Source organism: Galeopterus variegatus, unplaced genomic scaffold, assembly GCF_000696425.1.
Source record: "Galeopterus variegatus unplaced genomic scaffold, G_variegatus-3.0.2 Scaffold733, whole genome shotgun sequence".
Taxonomy (NCBI): domain Eukaryota; kingdom Metazoa; phylum Chordata; class Mammalia; order Dermoptera; family Cynocephalidae; genus Galeopterus; species Galeopterus variegatus.
Window position 1 is genome coordinate 111699 of NW_007726844.1, and position 18704 is coordinate 130402.

Consider the following 18704-nt stretch of genomic DNA (forward strand, 5'->3'; position numbering starts at 1 on the left):
GGGGGATGGGGCGGGGGTGGCGGGTGGGTGATCTGAGCAGGTCAGATTAGCCGGGATTCTACGTACTGCGAGGAAACCGAGGTCCAGAAAGGGGAAGGAGCTAGCTCAGGGTCAGGCCCCAAGCCCACAGCAGGGCCGGACAAGAGCAATCTCTGGAGAGCCAAGGGGCGTCTACAGCAGTAGGAGTTAGGCAGGCGGACTTGGGTTGGGGTAGTGTCGGGGTGTGAATAGGCCCCCATTAGTCATGAGACCTCAGGCAAGGTCCTTACCTTCTCTGAGTTTGTTTCTTATCTGAAAAGTGGGTGTAATAATACTTATTTCATAGGTTGTGCTGAGGTTAAGTGATACAATGCCTGAAAATGCTAGTGTAGAGAAGTCTTAATAGCCGGCAATGGCATTGTATTATTACTGCTGGTAGAATTACTGTTATATTTCCACATAGACCAGATGGCTAAAGAAGGAACAGGGCTAAATGCATCAAAGGAAGACAGCTTTACTCCCTCCCCACCCCCTTTCCTTGCCCCTTTCCCCCTGCCCCAGGGAAAACTCCTCAGCATGAGAGATTCCCATTGGCCCAGAAGCTGCCTCTCACCGGGAGATTCAACTGGGACTCCAGGCCTGCCTGGTCTGCCCAATGGTCTGTCCCTTTGAGCCCAGCGGGAGGAACCAGGGTGGCAGGAGACCCTGATAGGGGCCTGCAGGGTTGTGGAGCCAATCTCCTGACTTCTGTGGCAGTCTGGTGGGGGAGGAGGGGTAGAGAACAAATAGAGGCTAGGTGAGGAGGCGGCAGGCAGAGGAAAGGGGCAGGAGTGCCCCAGGAGGGGATGGTACTGAGGTAGGGATTAGGCTGGGGGGTCATGTCTGCTGAGAGGAGAAGGGCCCTTTAGAGTTTGCAGGGACATGGCCACAGAGAACCTGGGAAATGGGAATAGAGAAGAAAGAGGAACCTACTGGGGTTCTTGGGACTTTGTGCAGGACACTGGGGGAAGGAGGCACTACACCTTCACCTGCACCTACCTCTAGGTAAGGGTCTTCTCTGGGCCTGTTGGGCTGTCTGCTGCCTCTGCTCCTGGAGAAAGGTGCAGGAAGGGGCCTCACAGTTACCTGCTGTCCCTACAGCATACAGAAAGGCCACAGGAAGGGGAGAAGGTCAAGGTGGCATCAATTTCTGAGGCATGGGATCTGTTCTCAGAGGTTGGCCCCCCTCACCCCCCACCACAGGCTGCTCTTTTGCATCTCTGTGTGTGTGAGAGATTGTGTGTATGTTTCTATATGCATGAATTCACAAGGTCATCCCTGGGGGCGGGGTCATGAGAGAGGTGAAGTGTGACCATCTTTCTTCCATACGTTCATACTCTTAATCTCATGCAGTTGCATCACTTGAAGTACCACTTATATGCTGATGATGTCCCCACCAAAGGAAAAAAAAAAAAGCCATGTATCGTCAAACCCATTGTCACCCACAAACTCCATGCTTGCATCTCCTACTACTACTACCTACTCAACATCTCCACTTGATGTCTAATAAAGTTAATGTGTTCACACTCCAACTCCTGGTGTCCAGCCCTTCCACCTGCTCCTCCCCCAGTCTCCCAGTCTTCCCCATTTCAGCATATGACAACTCCATTTTTCCAGATGCTTAATCCTAAAACCTTGTAGTATTCCTTGACTCCTATCTTTCTCTCTCATCTTTCAACCCATCCATCAGCAAATACTGACAGCTCTACTTCAATCATCAAAGCATATTTGGAAATCGCCCTATTCTATGCACTATCATCTCAGATTATTGCAGGAGCCTCCTAGCTGGTTTTCCTGCTTCCACCCGTGCCTGCTGACAATAAACTTTTCACAGTGCAGTCAGAATGACTTTTTAAAATTTAAAGCCTGATGGGCCGGCCTGGTGGCGCACTGCTACAGTGCGCCGCTTGAGAGCGCGGCGGCGCTCCCGCCGAGGGTTCGGATCCCACATACAGACCGGTTCCCGCTCACTGGCTGAGCGAGGTGCGGGCGCAACACCGAGGGTTGCGATCCCGTTGCCGGTCCCGGTCCGGTACGGGTGCGACACTGAGGGTTGCGATCCGTTGCCGGACACGAAAAAAGACAAAAAGGAAAAAAAAAAATTTAAAGCCTGATCATGGTCTGTGCTCAAAACACGTTCTGTGGTCTCCCATCTCGGTAAAATCCAAGGTTTTCCCCCAAGGTCACCAAGACCTTCTTTGACTTGGCCTCCTTTCTGACTTCATCTCCCACCACTCCCCATTCTCCATTGTGCAATTCAGCCCTACTGGTCTCCTGTCTCAGGGCCGTTGCACTTGCTGTTCCCTCTGTCCGGTTCATTTCCCCTGATCTCTGATTCTATCTCTTCCTTCAGGTCTTTGCTGTTTCCCTGGACCATCCTATCTAAAATAGCATTCCCTCTCCTCCACTGTAGTCCCCTTACTCTGCTTTATTTTTCTTCATAGCCCTTATCACTAGCAGATGTATTACAGATGTTCATGGTTTATTCACCACCCCATCCTAACACACAAAAGAATCTAAGCTCCAGGAAGGCAGGGACTTTTTTTTTTTTGTTCACTGTTCTATCCCCTTGTGCCTAGAACTACACCGGCACACGGGAGGAACTAAGTACACATTTACTGAATAAAAGTGACTCCGTGTGATATATAAGACTGTGTTTTGATGTTTGGGGGACGGTCCCTGTCAGCCTTTGCTGTTTGCTTCTTCGAATCAGGCCATCTCTTTAAAATCCAACTTAAGACGTCTCCTGCAAGAAGCCTGGTCCCTTAACACCTTTGTGGCTCTAAGACTTTTCGATCCTTGACCCCAAAAGCAGATCCAGGTTTTATGGGGCTAAGGGTTTATATACTTGTGGAGACCCTCTTAAGAATACAAAAGACAAACATAAAATTAAGTATGAAAGTGAGCATTTATTTAGTTCGGGAAAATAAACCACAACACATCACTAGAATCTTGGAGACTGGTTTGCCTACCTTTTGAGACCGCCGTGGACAATTTACCTGAAATGTTTTCTGGTGGCAACCTGGCTTCTCCACACCGAGACTACCAGCGCCAGCCTTCTGAGCACTTGTTGGCTTCGCGGTAAATCCTCGCTACTAGGTCTCCCGCCCTCGCCCCCTTTTCTCCTGTCCAGAGACACTCGAAGCTTACCTTCCCCTCCTCCACAGACAGGCGCATCACTGGATCTGGGTGGTGCGAAGAGCATCTGTACAGGAGCCACGCGACCCGGCCTCTGTATGTCCCTGGAACGTGCAGGACCTCATCTACGAAATGGGAGCTTGGACAGAGCTGTCCTGTAGCCTCCTACATGAGGATCTTCGGACTAGGAGGGCACCAGGAGGGCTCTGGGAACTCTGGCCCTAGTACAAGCACAACCCTGTGACCCCTACCTCCGTCCCTCCTTGCCCTTCGCTCCCTAGGCACTGTGCGACCAGACCTGGGACCACGGTATTCCCCACTCCGCGTTTCCGGGTCTGGATCAACAACGCACCGCACGACAAACCTCGCGAGAACCCCGCTCCGAACCGAAGTTGAGAAGCGTGGCCTTTCTCGCTTTCCGTAGCTCGGCGTTGCGGTTCCTGCGCAAGCGCTTCCTGGCCGCGGCTGAGGAAGCCTCCGCAGAGGTGACAGTGGACCCGAAGCCGGGAGGTTTCAGTGAGTAGGGAACTGATCTGAGTTTGAGCGTTCCCCTTCAGTCCCCTCCTTCGATTCCTTAAAGAGGAAGGGCCCTAGGACTTAGCAGCTAAGCAGGAGGGCCCGGGATTTCTGCATCCCCAGCCCTATGACTCAGGGGCTCCTGTCCAGTCCCCCTTCCCAGGATTTCGATTCAGTTCAGCAAAGTCACCGCCCTGTTGAGAGATGAAGAAGCCAAGGCTTAGAGCGCAGCCCCAGGCGACGTCTGCCAGGTCCTGTCCCCTCTCCTCAGTTCCTCGATCAGCACTGACTCCCCGTCCCTCCTCCAGGGCCCCTTCTCCTGGGTCCAAGGTACCGTGCAGGTTTTGGTCTTAGCCGCAGGCTGTCAGTCACCCTCGCCTCCTCTCCCTGACTGTCCGCAGGCCTGGGCAGCATGGCCGTATTCCGGTCGGGCCTCCTGGTGCTGACGACACCGCTGGCCTCCCTGGCCCCTCGCCTGGCCCCCATCTTGACCTCGGCGGCCCGGCTGGTGAATCACACACTCTATGTACACCTGCAGCCTGGCATGAGCCTGGAGGGCCCGGCTCAGCCCCAGTCCAGCCCCGTGCAGGCCACGTTTGAGGTTCTCGATTTCATCACCCACTTCTACACCGGTGCCAATGTCCACAGGCATCTGGACGTCAGAATCCTGCTGACCAACATCCGAACCAAGAGTGCCTTTCTCCCTTCCCTGCCCAGCTCGGTCCAGAATCTGGCCCACCCGCCGGAAGTGGTGCTGACTGACTTTCAGACGCTGGATGGAAGCCAGTACAACCCTGTAAAGCAACAGCTAGTGCGCTATGCCACCAGCTGTTACAGCTGTTGCCCACAGCTGGCTTCGGTACTGCTATGCCCCGATTATGGGACTGGAGGGCTGCCTGTGGAGTCCCTGGATGTCCCCTTACCTTCCACCACCAGGCCACCTTCCCCCGTGGCCAGGTCTCCAAAGCAGCCAGTGCGTGGCTACCACCGTGGGGCTGTGGGTGGCACATTTGACCGCCTGCACAATGCCCACAAGGTGTTGCTCAGTGTCGCATGCATCCTGGCCCAGGAGCGGCTTGTAGTGGGAGTAGCAGACAAAGATCTGTTGAAGAGTGAGTGAACGGGACCCTGGATCAAGGCAGTAGAGGACCCCGGGATCTCCTTGCTCTTCCCCCACCGTTATGCCAAGATCAAGGAAGAGCACGGCCATCCATTATTCACTCCTCCTAAACATCACAGTGCCTGACATTCAGTTAGTGCTACGCAAATTTCGTTAAATGTTGGTTAGTGTGGTGCTGATAACATCAAGCTGAAAGGTGAAGGGTTTGGATCCCAGTACTGGCCAGCCATCAAAAAAAAAATTTTTTTTTGGTAAATGAGTAAAGGCAGCTTTCTCAGCATGTGGTCCAATCACCACTCAGTCAGAATCCCCCAAATGTGAAACCAAGGAATCTGTACTTTAACAAGTTCTTCAGGCAATGAACCCTAAAGTTTGAAACGCTGGGAATAAATGGATGAATGAGTTGTAGGTAGTAGTGCCACAGAGAGTTAAGAGGGGATTCAAGGATGGTGTGGCTCTTGGAATTCTCTGACTCTCATGCCTAATGGTATTGCTGGTTCTCTGGAGTAGTTTCCTGGTGGCTTGTTCTCTGGACATGTGCCAGCCCTTACCGTGAATATTGTATGGTGCTTGCCTGTTTCTTCCCCTTCTCTCCTCCCCCCTCCCCCCGTCCCAGGATCTCCCTAGCGTAACCCTTTCTTCCTGCCACCCCTCTCTGGAGACATGGCAGTTAAGGACATTCTTCCCCAAACTGGCCTACACTCTTTCTACCCAGTAAAATGATCTCACTGTTCTTTTGGGCTCCTTCTCCAGGCAAGTTGCTCCCTGAGCTGCTCCAACCTTATGCAGAACGCGTGGAACATCTGAGTGAGTTCCTGGTGGACGTCAAGCCCTCCTTGACTTTTGATGTCATCCCCCTGCTGGACCCCTATGGGCCCGCTGGCTCTGACCCCTCCCTGGAGTTCCTGGTGGTCAGCGAGGAGACCTACCGTGGGGGGATGGCCGTCAACCGCTTCCGCCTTGAGAATGTAACCCCTGAGGGAGACTGGCAGAGGGAGTGGATGGGGACGGGAAGGCCATTGAGGGGGGCTGTTGGAAGTACCATGACCCCAGAGGAGGGAAGAGAGGGCTCAGGGTGGTGGGAAGAAACAAGGAGGAACTGGATATCCACTTGCCCGCTGAGTTGCAGGAGGAGCAGCTCGGGTTAGGTAGGGTAGGGGAAGGGGGCAGGTTGGATGTCAGGATTTGACCTTCTTCCTCTCACTCCCTCCTTCTGTTTTCCCACTGTTCCCCCTTTACCTCAGAACCTGGAGGAGCTTGCCTTGTATCAGATCCACCTGCTGAAGGACCTAAGTCATGAGGAAAACGAAGAGGACAAAGTCAGCTCCTCCAGCTTCCGCCAACGAATGCTGGGAAATCTGCTTCGGCCTCCACATGTAAGCCTTCCCTTCCTCCTGCCCTTTCTCCCTGCTGCTTGGGTATGCTAGAAATGCTGGAGAGTAGAAACAGAGGGCCCTAGTAACTGTGGGGTGCCCTTGCATCTACCCCCCAGGAGAGGCCAGAACTCCCCTCACAACTCTACGTGCTCGGGCTGACCGGCATCAGTGGCGCTGGGAAGAGCTCAATAGCTCAGCAGCTGAAGGGCTTGGGGGCGTTTGTCATTGACAGTGACCAACTAGGCCATCGGGCCTACGCCCCTGGTGGTCCTGCCTACCAGCCTGTGGTGGAGGCCTTTGGAACAGGTAATAACTGGGATGGGCTGAAGTAAGGAGATGGCCTGGCCTCCTTGCTCACTCCTCTGTCTCTGTTATTCAGATATTCTCCATAAAGATGGCATTATCAACAGGAAGGTCCTAGGCAGCCGGGTGTTTGGCAACAAGGTAAACACACACCTTTCCAAGGGTTCTTCAGCTGCTACTAGATCCAGGGGTTGGGATCCAGCAGACTTCTCTGGCCTGGCCCGGAATGCCAATTTCCACTCATCTGTCCCCAGCTACCAAACTCCCTTGGGCTGGCTCTGTCTCTGAGGGAAGGTAACCTCTGCCCACTCCCTCTGTCCCCCTCACCAGAAGCAACTGAAGATACTCACAGACATTATGTGGCCAGTTATCGCAAAGTTGGCCCAAGAGGAGATGGATGTGGCTGTGGCTGAGGGTGAGTTGGGGGGGTGGGGGGTGGGAGCAGCCAAGGGGGACAGTTAAGCAGATTCTCCCCTGGGAGCTTCCCCATCCAAAGCCAGACTATCTACTTTCACTGGGACTATGTTTTGTGGGCTCTCTGACTGGTAGCAGGTATCAGGGTGCTGCTGACAGTGACTGGAATCTCCCCACAGGAAAGCACGTGTGTGTCATTGACGCGGCCGTGCTGCTTGAAGCTGGCTGGCAGAACATGGTACATGAGGTGTGGACCGTTGTCATCCCTGAGACTGAGGTATCTAGACCCCACCCCCCTGCTCCATCCCCACGGTAGACTGTATCCTGCTCTTAGCCAGTGGGCTGAGCTGAGATTTTTCCTGACAAATGCCTCGTCTGTGCTCAGGCTGTACGACGCATCGTGAAGAGGGATGGCCTGAGTGAAGCTGCAGCTCAAAGCCGGCTGCAGAGCCAGATGAGTGGGCAGCAGCTTGTGGACCAGAGCCACGTGGTGCTGAGCAACTTGTGGGAGCCACATATCACCCAGCGCCAGGTTGGTGCCCGGGGAAAGGTTAAGTTATGGGGAGGGAGTCTGCAGTGGGTGCCTATCTGACCCCATCCTCTCTTCCAATATTCTGGCCTACCTGAAGGTGGAAAAAGCCTGGGCCCTCCTCCAGAAGCGCCTCCCCAAGACTCACTAGGCCCATGACTGATGAAGAGTTCTCTGTTGGGCCCAGACAAGAGATCCAGCAGTGAGGAGGAGTGGGGGCCTTGATGCTCACCCTGGCTGAGGCCTAGAAGGCTCCAGGCCAAACTGTGCAGGACACGGCTGGGCCTCGTGGACATGGAAAGCCTACCCAGTATGCTGGTATTTGGCCACGTGCTGAAGATGTGGCTCATGGGGGAGCAGGCCCCCGTGGGGTTCCATCCTCACTCTTGCCCAAGGTTGTCTGTGATACCCATAGCTTACTAGGTCAGAGCAAACACTGGCACTTAAAACAGAATTAAAGGTAAATGTTTCCAGGTGCTTTCTGTATGGTGTCTGCTTCCTGCTTTGATGCTCTTGGTGTCTTTGGGATCCATACGCCACAAGTGCAGGGCCCAGGCCTGAGCTGGAAGCTGGGAGTGCAGAGGTTAAGAGCATGGCCATTGAAGCTCACCAGACTGACGTCAGCCACTGACTAGCTCTGTGCTTCTGAATAAGTTATAAACTTTCTAGGTACTTCAGTTTCCTTATCTATAAAGCAGCATAACTTAGCTAACAGGCTCGTTGCAAGGGTTAATTCCACAAGTGTCCTGCCAGATACTAGGCTAGGTGTTGGAAAATCATCCTTCAGCGCTCCAGGTGGGGCCTCTGCCCTCACAGAGCTTGCAGCCTCGTGGGGCCAGACAAATGTGACTCTGGGAGCTCTTCCTGGTCCCTGACATACTGGCCAGGACTGCAGGTCCGCGAGGCGAGTGGTGAGGGGCGAGCCGCCGGGCCAGGCACTGCGCATGCTCACACGATCGGCGACAATATTCATACAAGCCTTTAAGGGGATTTAATTTCACAGAATGTGCCTCAGGTCGCTGCCATCCCAATGCCTAATCCGGGGCGGGCAGGGGCGGACGGGGAGCACAGCACCCGACTGGCGGGTGTAAGTCCGAACGCCGGACTCCGCCGGCTCTACCCAACATGTAAAAAAAGCTTCGGGCTGCGCACGCGCAGTACTCTCGCCCCGCCCTCCGCCTTTCGATTGCGGATTGGTGGGCTTGGGTCACGTGGACGCGCCTTGCCTCTTCCTCGCTTCGGGGGGCCCGCCCGCTGGCTCGTTTCCGGTTCGGTGGGTCCATGATGACGGAGTCGGGCGCCTCTCCCGAGGACCCCTGGGTCAAGGCAAGTCCCGTGGGTGCGCACTGCGGCGAAGGGAGGGCGGGCCAGGCTCGTGCACGTAGGGGGTCCGGAAGACAAGGGACTTTCCTCCTGCTCCCAGAGTTCCCCCAGTTCTCCGGGCCCTGGGGCTGCAGGGAAGACAGCTCGCACCCCGCGTTTGCCAAGGTGGGGAGACAAACGAGGCACGTGTGCGCGAGTGTGAAGGAACGGGGGTCTGGAGGTCACGGAGGTGGAGGAGTTGGGGCTGAAGGGATCGTACAGAGGGGCGGCGCGCCCACGGCCTATCCAGTCTGGGCTCTCAGGGAAATCATTCAGCTGCCCGCGCACTCTGGGGTGGGTGGATGGGTGTGCGCGCGCGAGTGGAGGGACAGAGGCGCCTTCCCCTAGGGGCGGAGGTCTGACAGGCTTCTCCCTTGCTCGATGCCGTAGGTGGAGTATGCCTACAGCGACAACAGCTTGGACCCTGGTGAGTGCCTCTCCCACCATCTTCAGTTCGATTGACATTCCCGCTTCAGCTCTATAGATTCTTGTAGCCTTGCCAGCAACACCTGAGCACAGTCCACTCTCCCTGAGCTGAGTTCCTAGCTTGAGACAGTGAGGGAGGAGCTGGAAGGCAGGGGCAGGAAACAACCGAGGGTGACACCTAGTTCCCCCCTGCCCTTGGAGCAGGGAAGTGATGGAAATAGTGACACCTGGTCACTTTCCCATCCACATTATTGTCCAGATGCTCTTTTGCGAGGCAGGGAGTGTCTCTGCAGGCCTATGGAGCAGTGTCGACACTAGGGACAGGAGCATTGCAGCAGAGTATGGCAGGAAGTGGGTGGCCCAGTATGGCTGACTTTAGGGTTGAAGGGAAGAGGTCGGCATTTAAGGAAGCCCTTGCGCTCACAGCTGAGGGCCTGGCAATGTTCCCCACCCCACCCTTTAGTGATCGGGGCCTCTCTTTTCCAGGGCTTTTTGTAGAATGCACCCACAAGGGGAGTGTAGTGTCCAGAGCTAATAGCATCGGTTCCACCAGTGCCTCTTCCGTTCCCAACACAGGTAGGCAGCAACATCCCCCCCCCACTGGATGGAGGGGACTCAGATATGCCATTATGCCTTCATTTTAGTACCTTTCGTAGTCAGGGAAGCTTCATCCACATGGGAGTGCTGGAGCCCAAGTGCCACAGGGTCTCACTATCTTTCATCTCATGTAGGATATTAGGTTCTTCTGTCCATCTGCCATCTCTGGCACCAGGTTCTTTTTCCCAGCTGGGGAAAGGTGGGCTAGCTGGGCCCCACTGGGCCCCAAGGTGACCTCTCCCTGCCCCCAACTCTGAGCATAGATGACGAGGACAGTGATTACCATCAGGAGTCCTACAAGGAGTCCTACAAGGACCGGCGGCGGCGAGCACACACTCAGGCTGAGCAGAAGAGGAGAGACGCCATTAAGGTGATTGGGGAGGCCTGTGCCTCAGCCAGCACAGGAGGGCCCTGCATATTTCAGATTCACTTTGCCCTTACTCCCTTAGACAGTCCCATGCAGCCTTGGGGGCAGCTAGTCTAGTTCCTGGTCCTGAACACCTCCCTCCTTCCAGTCCTCCCACCCCTTTGTCATGGAAGAAAAGTTTTGTGCCAGTTTGCCTTAATCCCTCAGGGTTAAGGACCCCATTTCTCCTGCTCTCTCCACAGAGAGGCTATGATGACCTTCAGACCATCGTCCCCACCTGCCAGCAGCAGGACTTCTCCATTGGCTCCCAGAAGCTCAGCAAAGCCATTGTTCTACAGAAGAGTATGGCCAGGGACAGCACTGGAGGGGTTGGGGCCAACAGGGGCTATGAAGAGGCCAGCACCTCATACCCACCCTTAGCCTGGCCCTGGTTGGGGTATGGGGGAAGGGGAAACAAAATCAGTCCTCCTAGTTGAGACTTCTGTGCCCATCCCCTCTTCCCACCCCCAACCCAGCCATTGACTACATCCAGTTTTTGCACAAGGAGAAGAAAAAGCAGGAAGAGGAGGTGTCCACGCTACGCAAGGATGTCACAGCCCTAAAGATCATGAAAGTGTAAGAGTTCAGCACTGGAGGAAACCAGAGGTTCTGAGGACAACTTAAGTGCATACCCTGTCCTTGTCCAAAGGCCACATCAGAGTGCAGTACTTAGCTCAGTTGGTTAGAGCATGATGTCATAACACCAAGGTCAAGGGTTCGGATCCCCATACTGGCCAGCCACACACACACACACACAAGATAGTACAGTACAGGTAATATCTCACTTTCTGAGCTAGCCACTTAGAAGCAGGACTCTGTATCCCCATCAGTCCCTTACATGTGGTAGACACTCAGGAAATGCCTGCTGGATTAATGAAGGGAAGGTTGGAGAGAGAGGGTCACCATTCTGACTTACCTAGCTAATGCTGAATACATCCCAAAAGCTCTCTGGGAATCCCCTTTTGGGGAGGGAGGGGGATACATAGGGTAACCCCACCCTTCTTCCTGGGCTGGTACAGCTGCACAGTGCCTCAGCCCTGGCCTGCATGCTTTCAGGAACTATGAACAGATTGTAAAGGCACACCAGGACAACCCCCATGAAGGGGAGGACCAGGTCTCTGACCAAGTCAAGTTCAACGTGTTTCAAGGCATCATGGACTCCCTGTTCCAGTCCTTCAATGCCTCCATCTCTGTGGCCAGCTTCCAGGAGCTATCGGCCTGTGTCTTCAGCTGGATTGAAGAGCACTGTAAGCCTCAGGTATGGGGCAGCATTGGTCATGGGGTCTGGGTTTTTCTCCCTACCCGTAGGCAAAGTGAACCAAACCATTATTTGTTCGGAAAAGCATGGTAGCGGCTTTTAGGTTTCTGGAGGGTGTTTCTATGACTCTACATACTTCTCTTCTTCCCTCTTATTTGCTGTCTAGCTCACATTTTCATGTTATGGTTTCATTTAGCAAGTATGATGTGAGCACTCACTCAATGCAAGGCCTAGTTCTCAGCTTTTGTTAGCCCATTAAACAAAAAAATTGCTGTCTTATTAGCCACTGCATGGAAGCCTCAATCACCTTGCAGCAGAATTACTTGGAGTTTTTGGAACCAATGCAGCAGTTGCTGTCACCCCACCCACAGGCCTACTAAAGTAGATGCCCCAAGGGCTTTTTGTGATTTTTTTTTTTTTTTTTTTTTGTAATGGAGAGATATGCAGTAGTGTTGCATTAAGTCTTCTGCCTTTGAGGCCTGGTTGTTTTTTTCCCGAGGCTTAAACTTGTATCTGAGATTCTTACTTGTTTCACAACATTTTTTATTGTGAAACACTTTAAACATACTGCAAAGTTGAGAGAATTTTACAATGAACACTGATATAACCCACCACCTAAATTCTACCAGTAACATTTTACTGTATTTGCTTTATCACGTATCTATCCATCTTTCCATCCTGTTTTGGGGCACTGCAGAATAAACTGTAGACATCAGTACTTCCCAGAGGCTTTTTTATTTTTTTTATTATTATTTTTTTTTTAAAAGATGACCGGTAAGGGGATATTAACCCTTGACTTGGTGTTGTCAGCACCACGCTAACCCAGTGAGCGAACCGGCCATCATCCCTATGTGGGATCCAAACCCGGGGCCTTGGTGTTATCAGCACTGCACTCTACCGAGTGAGCCACGGGCCGGCCCCCAGAGGCTTTTTTAAATGCACTTTTCTTTTTTTTTTTCCTTTTTGTCTTTTTTACTGACCAGTAACGGGATCGCAACCCTCGGTGTTGCGCCCGCACTGCGCTCAGCCAGTGAGCGGGAACCGGTCTCCACGTGGGATCCAAACCCTCGGTGGGAGCGCCGCCATACTCCCATGCGGCGCACTTCTCCAGTGTGCCACCGGGCCGGCCCTAAATGCACTTTTCTAATAAAGAGCATGCCTAGTCTAGGCAGGCATTTCTGAGCCATCTTAATGCCCTTTCCTGAGCATTGTCTGTCTCTTCCTCTGTTGCCCCTGCCAGACCCTACGGGAGATTGTAATTGGAGTCCTGCACCAACTGAAAAACCAGCTTTACTGACCGGCTCTTAGAAACCTGCAGAACAGTCAACAGGAGGCCCTTGAGTCTTTCTATTTGGCCACAGAGCTGCTGGGCCTATGAGATTGAACTACAACACCTCACACTGGTCAGCTGGTTTCTACTTGGTGTTTGGTTTTTCCCAGCCCCACTTCATCTTCAGTGGGGCTGGAGTGTTTGTTTTGTGAAAGCTTCTGATTAATTTATTATGTTGACCATAAAACTCAAACCTACCCAGTCTTCCTCCTCCCTAAGGAAGTCCTTGGGATGGGGGTCTGCTCTGGGCATGCCAAAGAGCCCCTGGCCTCTCAACCCTTTCTCTAAGCCTCAGATTTCTGCTCATGATTTACATATATTTGGAAACTGCCTCTGTTTTGGTCTCTTGGGCAACATTTGGCCCAAGTTTGGCCATTTTGGCAGTAGTCAGATGGGAGAAAAGGAGTATGAGGAAATACTCTCATAGCCATGAAAGGCCACCTTGTGCCGAGACTAGGGCAGCCTTGTCAGTCCAAGGTGAGGCCAGGGCGTTCTGGCCTGCTCAGGACTGGGCTACCAGATCCCTACCCCTCTCCCTTCCAATTCTCTCACCTCATCCCTCCCTATCGACTCCTGCTTTCTGATCCCATAGGCAGTAGTACTGCACGGCAAAGGCAGGTGTGACACAGCACTACATATTTGAAATTTTTATTTTTCTAAACACCAACAATGCAATTTTGCTAAAGTTACAATTTTGGAAAATCAACTGGGCCTCAAAACCACCCCAGCCTTTCCGTCAAGTGTATTTGGATCTCTACCATCTCTCAGTGTTGCCGGCATTTCTCCTAGGACTTGGAGGTGGGGTGAAAGAGTAAAGATACTCAAAATTTCTCCTGGGGTGCCTAAGCCCAGAGAATCCTGGGTGAAGCCTTAGGCTCTTCAAACGCTGGTGTATAGTAGTCTCTCTCTATTCTTGTCCCCCAAGCTCCCTTCTGCCTTTCACAGGTTTTATGTCTGGGAGGTTTAATGTTCCAGAGGAAATTAAATATTTTTATATCAAATTATATTACAATAAATACTGCCAAATGCTTTCCTTTAGCGCTGTTCCGAGTCTAAGTGTTAAGCTCAAACCATGACAATGAAATGGCCGTGACCATCCACTCCTGGTCACCAGTCCTCACTCCCTCCACCCAATACTCTAGTTTATGTGTCTGACTGCTCTGCTGTACCCTGGAAAGCACCACAAACAACAACAAAAGCCAACCTAAACAAGTTAGCCAGTCCAGGGCATTTCTATGTTCCCATCCCCTAGCACCAACAGAGGGCCCCTCAGGGGTCTGGGAGCTTGACGTTGTAATCTTCATCTGTCTCTATCCCAGCTTCCTCCTGTCAGGCAGGGAGGCAAGTGAATAAGACATTCCTGGGCAAAGACCCCAAGGGAGCAAGAAGAGAGAGAGTTACCACTTACAAAGAATTGCTTCTTGCTCTTCGGGTATCCTTCAAGAATTGCATCAGACAGTTCTGTAGCCTAATAAGAAATAAAACCACACTTTTCAGATGGACAGTATTAGGCACTGTCTATTGATTCTAAGACATTGGGTAACAGTTTTTCTGGTGGCTGATATTTTCAAAAGCACTTTCAGGGCCTGCCTTGGGGCTCCCACACACTTACCATCTTTTTCCGCTTCCTCCATTCCTTACAGTATTTCTGCCTCTCTTTGTATGCCTAGAAGAAACAGGTTCTTCTAACCCCCTCAGGCCCACTGCAGCCCACTGGGGGTCAACGTTTACTCCAGACCTGCACAGGCAGCCCTGCAGCCCTCCCTCCCAGTCACCTGCTCTCTCTCTCCTGGAGTCACATGATTGGTGGCTGCTTTGATGTTCCTCAGTCTCTCTGTGTAGCCAGCACATTCCTTCTTTAACTCCTGGATCTCTTTCTGCATGTCCGGTGTGGTCAAGGCACTGGTTAACTCCTTCAGCTCTGAAACCACATACCCCTGGAGTTACTTGCTTCTTGAGGAAGGGGTTCTATCTTTCCCAGTGGGTGCTTCCTGAGGTGGGAGACAGGCTTCCACCTTGCTCTGGGATCTATCCAGAATAGGGTCCCACATTCTGGAAATGCTCAGGAAAATAAGGATTATAGAATTATCAGTTTCTTCTATTTTTCTTTCCTCCTCTGTCTACAATTAGTGGTGGGGTGTGAGATTGAGCAAACTTAGGTGTAACAAGTTAAAGAAGCGGGGGTGTGTGTGTGTGTGTGTGGCAAGCTTGCTCAGCTGGTTAGACTGTGGTGCTGATAACACCAAGGCCCAAGGTTTCATCCCTGTATCAGCAGCCGTCAAAAAAACCCCTGAAAGAAGCAGGAATAAAGGGAAGCACAGGGACAGTGTACTGACTATCATGGCAGGGAAAGCAAATGCATATCTTCCCCATTTGTACACAAAAGCCATTAGCTGTTCTACATTTCTTTTAATGTGATGCCTAAGGCAGCCTAGAAAAGGGGGCTTTTAGCTGCAAGAAGATGCTGCAGTCAACAAAGCACTCATTTAGTAATTCCTGACCTCCAGACTGAACCTGACTCCATGAGCACCGTCCAGGGGCTGCCCAGTCCTACCAGCCTCCATTTGGCGGCAGTTCTGCTGCAAGCTCTGCACCTTAGCAGTGAGGGCCACGATTTTGGCATCCAGGCATTGGAGGTCAGCATCACTCACCATGTCAAACTGGCCCTGCCAGAGACGAGGAGAAATGTAAGTGAACCTGATGCGAGGCACAAAGATGGGAACACATATCTGGAAAAGCAACATTCAAATGCACTCAAGATTTGGTTAGAATGTGGTACTGATAACACCAGTGTCAAGGGTTTGGACCCCTGTACTAAGCAGCCTCAAAAAAAAATAAACAAAAACACTGAAGGACCTGTTACTCCCCAAACTCGCCAGAGAGCCTGGGAAATAGTGGGAGGATACTTTGGAGGGATCATTCAGCTAAGTACTGGTCCCAATAAAAAGGTATGAAAGAAAAACTGAAACCTAATGCCAACTTCAAGGAGCTAACAGGTTGGCAGGGTACTGAATAGGACAGAAATATCTTTCCATTTAGTGATAAAACCACTCACTGGGCTGAAGGAGTAAAGTAACATTCTTTCCAAGGTGGGGAAACCGAGATCATGGGTTTCCACAATAGGAAGAATCTGGACAGGTGAAGAGGCACCACTGGTAGAAAAGGACTGTGTTGAGGATCAGTGGGGGTCATGTCAGTTGGTGACAGAGAGCATTAGAAAAAAAAGCAAGCATAAAGTTAGGAAAAAACTGAATGCTAGCCTGGGCAGTCTGGACTCCACGCTTAGGCAACCTTTAGAGGGGCCAGCAAACTACAGCCTACATGTTTTTGAAAAAATTTTATTGAAACAGCCTATCCACACCCATTCCTATACATAGTCTATGGCTACTTTTGCTCTATAATGGCAGAGGTGAGTAGTCGTGACAGTTGTAGAGGTGTCCATATGGCCCACAAAGTCTGATAATGCTGTGCACCCTTTACAGAAAAAGTTTGCCAACCCATCCTTCAGGGGACTTGCAGCAGAATAGTGACGATGAAAGGCTTTTAGCCTTGAAGGTGGTTTGGTTCAGTAAAATGAGTATTTACTGGATGTTAGATATGGTGGAGGTGCTGAGTAAATGAGAATGAGAAATAGGGTCTGCCTTCAAGGAACTTCAGGTTAGTGAAAGTAAAAAGACAGTTATAATACATGCCTCAAAACAGGTAAGAGCCTGAAAAAGAGACAATTAGCTGGAGAAGGTGATGCGTGAGTGAATTCTCAAGGATGAGTAAGAGTTAGCCGGGCAGAGCGGCAGAAAGGACTAGAACTCCAGGCAGAGGGAGGACAATGAGCAGAGGACAGAGGAGTGAGACGTGAGTTGTCTAGTGTGGATGGATGGAGAAATAATGAGACACAGTGTTGTAACACCAAGGCCATGAGTTTGGATCCCCATACCCGCCAGCACTAAAAAACAATAATAATAATAATAAGGACAGGTGAGGCCAGAGGCTGGCTGGGGCAAGACTCCAAGTGCCTTTTCTTTGGAGCTGGAGAGCCATCGAAGAGTTTTAAGTAGGGAAGGAGCATGGCCAGATCTGCATTTAGATAGATCTTTCTGGTTGTGATGTTTAAGATATGTATGGGATGGGATGTTACAGGGATATTGGAAAGATGAAGAGGGCCTGAACTAGAGCAGCAACGGCACACAGAAAGGAGAGTGGATTCAAGAAGGGAAAATCAGCTGGACTTGATGACTGACTAGACATGTGAGATAAGAGAAGTCAAGAATTACTCCCAAGTTTCTGATATAGGTGAAGAGTGGTTCCCTGAAGGGAGAAGATTGCTAGAGAAGAGCCAGTTTGGAGGGAAAGATAAGGCATTCTACTTCAACAATATTGATTGATACTGATGTCTGAGAGACATACAAAGTGGAGGTCTGGGCTAGAGAATACAAATTTGATATGTGTTTTTAGGGAGGGCGGTTGGAGGGAGAAGGAAAATCATTTGGCAGAGGGTGGTGCTAGGCTAGATGATAGTGAATAAAAGTTTCCAAGCCAAAATGGATCTTGGTAGCAACAATTCAGGATATTGTCTTCCATCATGTTGCAAATCTGGAATCCTCCGTAAATTTGGATTTTAGCGAACGGAGCACACACTTTGACTTAACGAAGTGTGAGGACCTTCTAATGGCATAAGACAGGTGAGTTTCATCGGGTGCCTCAACTCTCCCACAGACAGTTGATCTTAGGAGTTGATTCACCCAATGTTGGGCTCTCACACGGATGGTAATTTGCACAGGTTCTCCTCACCTGATCCGCAAAATAGATCTTCTGCTTGCCGTACGTCTTCTCTTTGATCTTGCCTTGCTGGGCCAGCTGCTCCAGCGCCTTCACCACCGCCTGGCGGAGGGGAGATGGAGGGAGGAGCGAGGGAATCAGAGCAGCCTTCGTGCCGGGGCAGGGAGAATTTCAGCGAGGGATGGAGCAAGCGCCTAAGGCTCGAGAGGGCAGGGCCACGGGGCCACGGGGAGGGAACCTGGGAGAGGGGCCTCACCGCCTTGCCCAGTTCGTGTTCCCGCTGCAGGTTCCCGAACACGTCCTGGGCGCTGTAGGGCCGGTTCTGCTCCTGCAGGTACCTCAGGAGGATCCCGGGTGCTACGGAGAGAGGCGAGGCAGGGCAGGGGCCGCTCACCCGCCGCCCCACTCGCGCCGCTCCCGGGCCTCCCCGCGCCCACGCCGCCGTTACCTCCCGCCGCAGCTTCCGCCCGGCCTTTACTCATGTCCTTTCCCGCCGCCAGACTCAGAAAGCCGGACGTTGCGGTTGCTCGGGGCGACGGCTCCTTCCGGCAACGGAAGGGGCGGAGGAGGGCCTCGGGCGGTGATTGGCGGAAGCGGAAGCCGTCGGAGGAGCCGAGCGGCCCTTCCCGGACGCCGTAGCCTCTTCAGCTGGGGTCCTGGAGCCCGGCGGCCGTCCCCGGGGCCCGACGCGGCAGGGGCCGCGCAGCTTCGGGCCTCCTCATTCCCCTCGGAACGAGGACTGTGGTAAAGACCTTGACGTTTCGAGACTCAGGTCCAGCCGCGGCTGAGCCCTTGTGATCTTGGGCTAGGCTCAAGTGTTGGAAGGGGAAGAAACTTCAGGGATGGGCAAACGACAAACTCAAGGTCACAGGGCTAGTTCCCCACAGGGACATATCCTCATCCCACGGCCCAGCGCTCTTTTGTAGGTTAGTTCTGTCACTTGTAAAGTAGGGAAAATAGGTACTTACAGAAGAGAGGTCGTGAAAACGGTAGGAAGCGTAAGCGGCTCGGAAAGAGCAAGACGCTACTGTCGTCACTTGCCTGTTACCGAGCTTCGCACACAGGGGGCGCTCGACACCTGCCGTGATTTGAACACCAAGGAAAGGTAGGGTTGGGAGGGGAGGGGGCTCCTCTT

General features: G+C 52.3%; 3 protein-coding genes across 8 annotated transcripts; 2 read left to right on the top strand and 1 right to left on the bottom strand.

Annotated features, from left to right (window-relative positions):
* The first annotated feature begins 3649 nt into the window (after positions 1–3649).
* COASY (CoA synthase) lies at positions 3650–7891 on the top strand. Its single transcript, XM_008571876.1, has 10 exons — positions 3650–3672; positions 4074–4784; positions 5546–5760; positions 6037–6168; positions 6285–6474; positions 6548–6612; positions 6802–6886; positions 7065–7162; positions 7271–7417; positions 7515–7891. The coding sequence occupies exons 2-10, from the start codon at positions 4085–4087 to the stop codon at positions 7563–7565; spliced, it is 1683 nt and encodes a 560-aa protein (XP_008570098.1). The 5' UTR covers positions 3650–3672; positions 4074–4084; the 3' UTR covers positions 7566–7891.
* Positions 7892–8654: 763 nt separating this feature from the next.
* On the top strand, positions 8655–13831 carry MLX (MLX, MAX dimerization protein). 2 transcript variants are annotated; one of them, XM_008571882.1, is made up of 8 exons: positions 8655–8740; positions 9167–9203; positions 9689–9778; positions 10063–10169; positions 10409–10508; positions 10682–10781; positions 11262–11463; positions 12704–13831. In XM_008571882.1, exons 1-8 carry the CDS (start codon positions 8696–8698, stop codon positions 12758–12760), a joined length of 738 nt encoding a protein of 245 aa, XP_008570104.1. In that variant the 5' UTR covers positions 8655–8695; the 3' UTR covers positions 12761–13831. The 2 variants fall into 2 exon arrangements, with proteins under 2 accessions (XP_008570104.1, XP_008570105.1); XM_008571883.1 differs by lacking the exon at positions 9689–9778 and having other exon boundaries at positions 8663–8740.
* Positions 13426–18574, bottom strand: PSMC3IP (PSMC3 interacting protein). 5 transcript variants are annotated; one of them, XM_008571879.1, is made up of 9 exons: positions 18538–18574; positions 18018–18295; positions 17826–17926; positions 17582–17671; positions 15348–15459; positions 14569–14714; positions 14406–14459; positions 14202–14261; positions 13426–14119 (listed from the first exon to the last, which is right to left on the bottom strand). In XM_008571879.1, the coding sequence occupies exons 2-9, from the start codon at positions 18049–18051 to the stop codon at positions 14063–14065; spliced, it is 654 nt and encodes a 217-aa protein (XP_008570101.1). In that variant the 5' UTR covers positions 18052–18295; positions 18538–18574; the 3' UTR covers positions 13426–14062. The 5 variants fall into 5 exon arrangements, with proteins under 5 accessions (XP_008570101.1, XP_008570103.1, XP_008570099.1 ...); XM_008571881.1 differs by lacking the exon at positions 14406–14459; XM_008571877.1 differs by having other exon boundaries at positions 13426–14261.
* Between the last annotated feature and the right edge of the window lie 130 nt (positions 18575–18704).

What these genes read in the sequence shown, in the direction of transcription:
- MLX (XM_008571882.1), top strand. Translation starts at nt 8,696, where the DNA reads ATGATGACGGAGTCGGGCGCCTCTCCCGAGGACCCCTGGGTCAAG. An exon ending in CTCTTCCGTTCCCAACACAG is followed by an intron (nt 9,779 to 10,062) that starts GTAGGCAGCAAC and finishes CTCTGAGCATAG; the next exon opens with ATGACGAGGACAGTGATTAC. An exon ending in AGAGGAGAGACGCCATTAAG is followed by an intron (nt 10,170 to 10,408) that starts GTGATTGGGGAG and finishes CTCTCTCCACAG; the next exon opens with AGAGGCTATGATGACCTTCA.
- PSMC3IP (XM_008571877.1), bottom strand. Translation starts at nt 18,051, where the DNA reads ATGAGTAAAGGCCGGGCGGAAGCTGCGGCGGGAG. An exon ending in CTGCCGCCAAATGGAGGCTG is followed by an intron (nt 14,715 to 15,347) that starts GTAGGACTGGGC and finishes ATGTGGTTTCAG; the next exon opens with AGCTGAAGGAGTTAACCAGT. An exon ending in GGAGGAAGCGGAAAAAGATG is followed by an intron (nt 14,262 to 14,405) that starts GTAAGTGTGTGG and finishes ATTTCTTATTAG; the next exon opens with GCTACAGAACTGTCTGATGC.
- COASY (XM_008571876.1), top strand. Translation starts at nt 4,085, where the DNA reads ATGGCCGTATTCCGGTCGGGCCTCCTGGTGCTGACGACACCGCTGGCC. An exon ending in ATCTGCTTCGGCCTCCACAT is followed by an intron (nt 6,169 to 6,284) that starts GTAAGCCTTCCC and finishes TCTACCCCCCAG; the next exon opens with GAGAGGCCAGAACTCCCCTC. An exon ending in GGATGTGGCTGTGGCTGAGG is followed by an intron (nt 6,887 to 7,064) that starts GTGAGTTGGGGG and finishes ATCTCCCCACAG; the next exon opens with GAAAGCACGTGTGTGTCATT.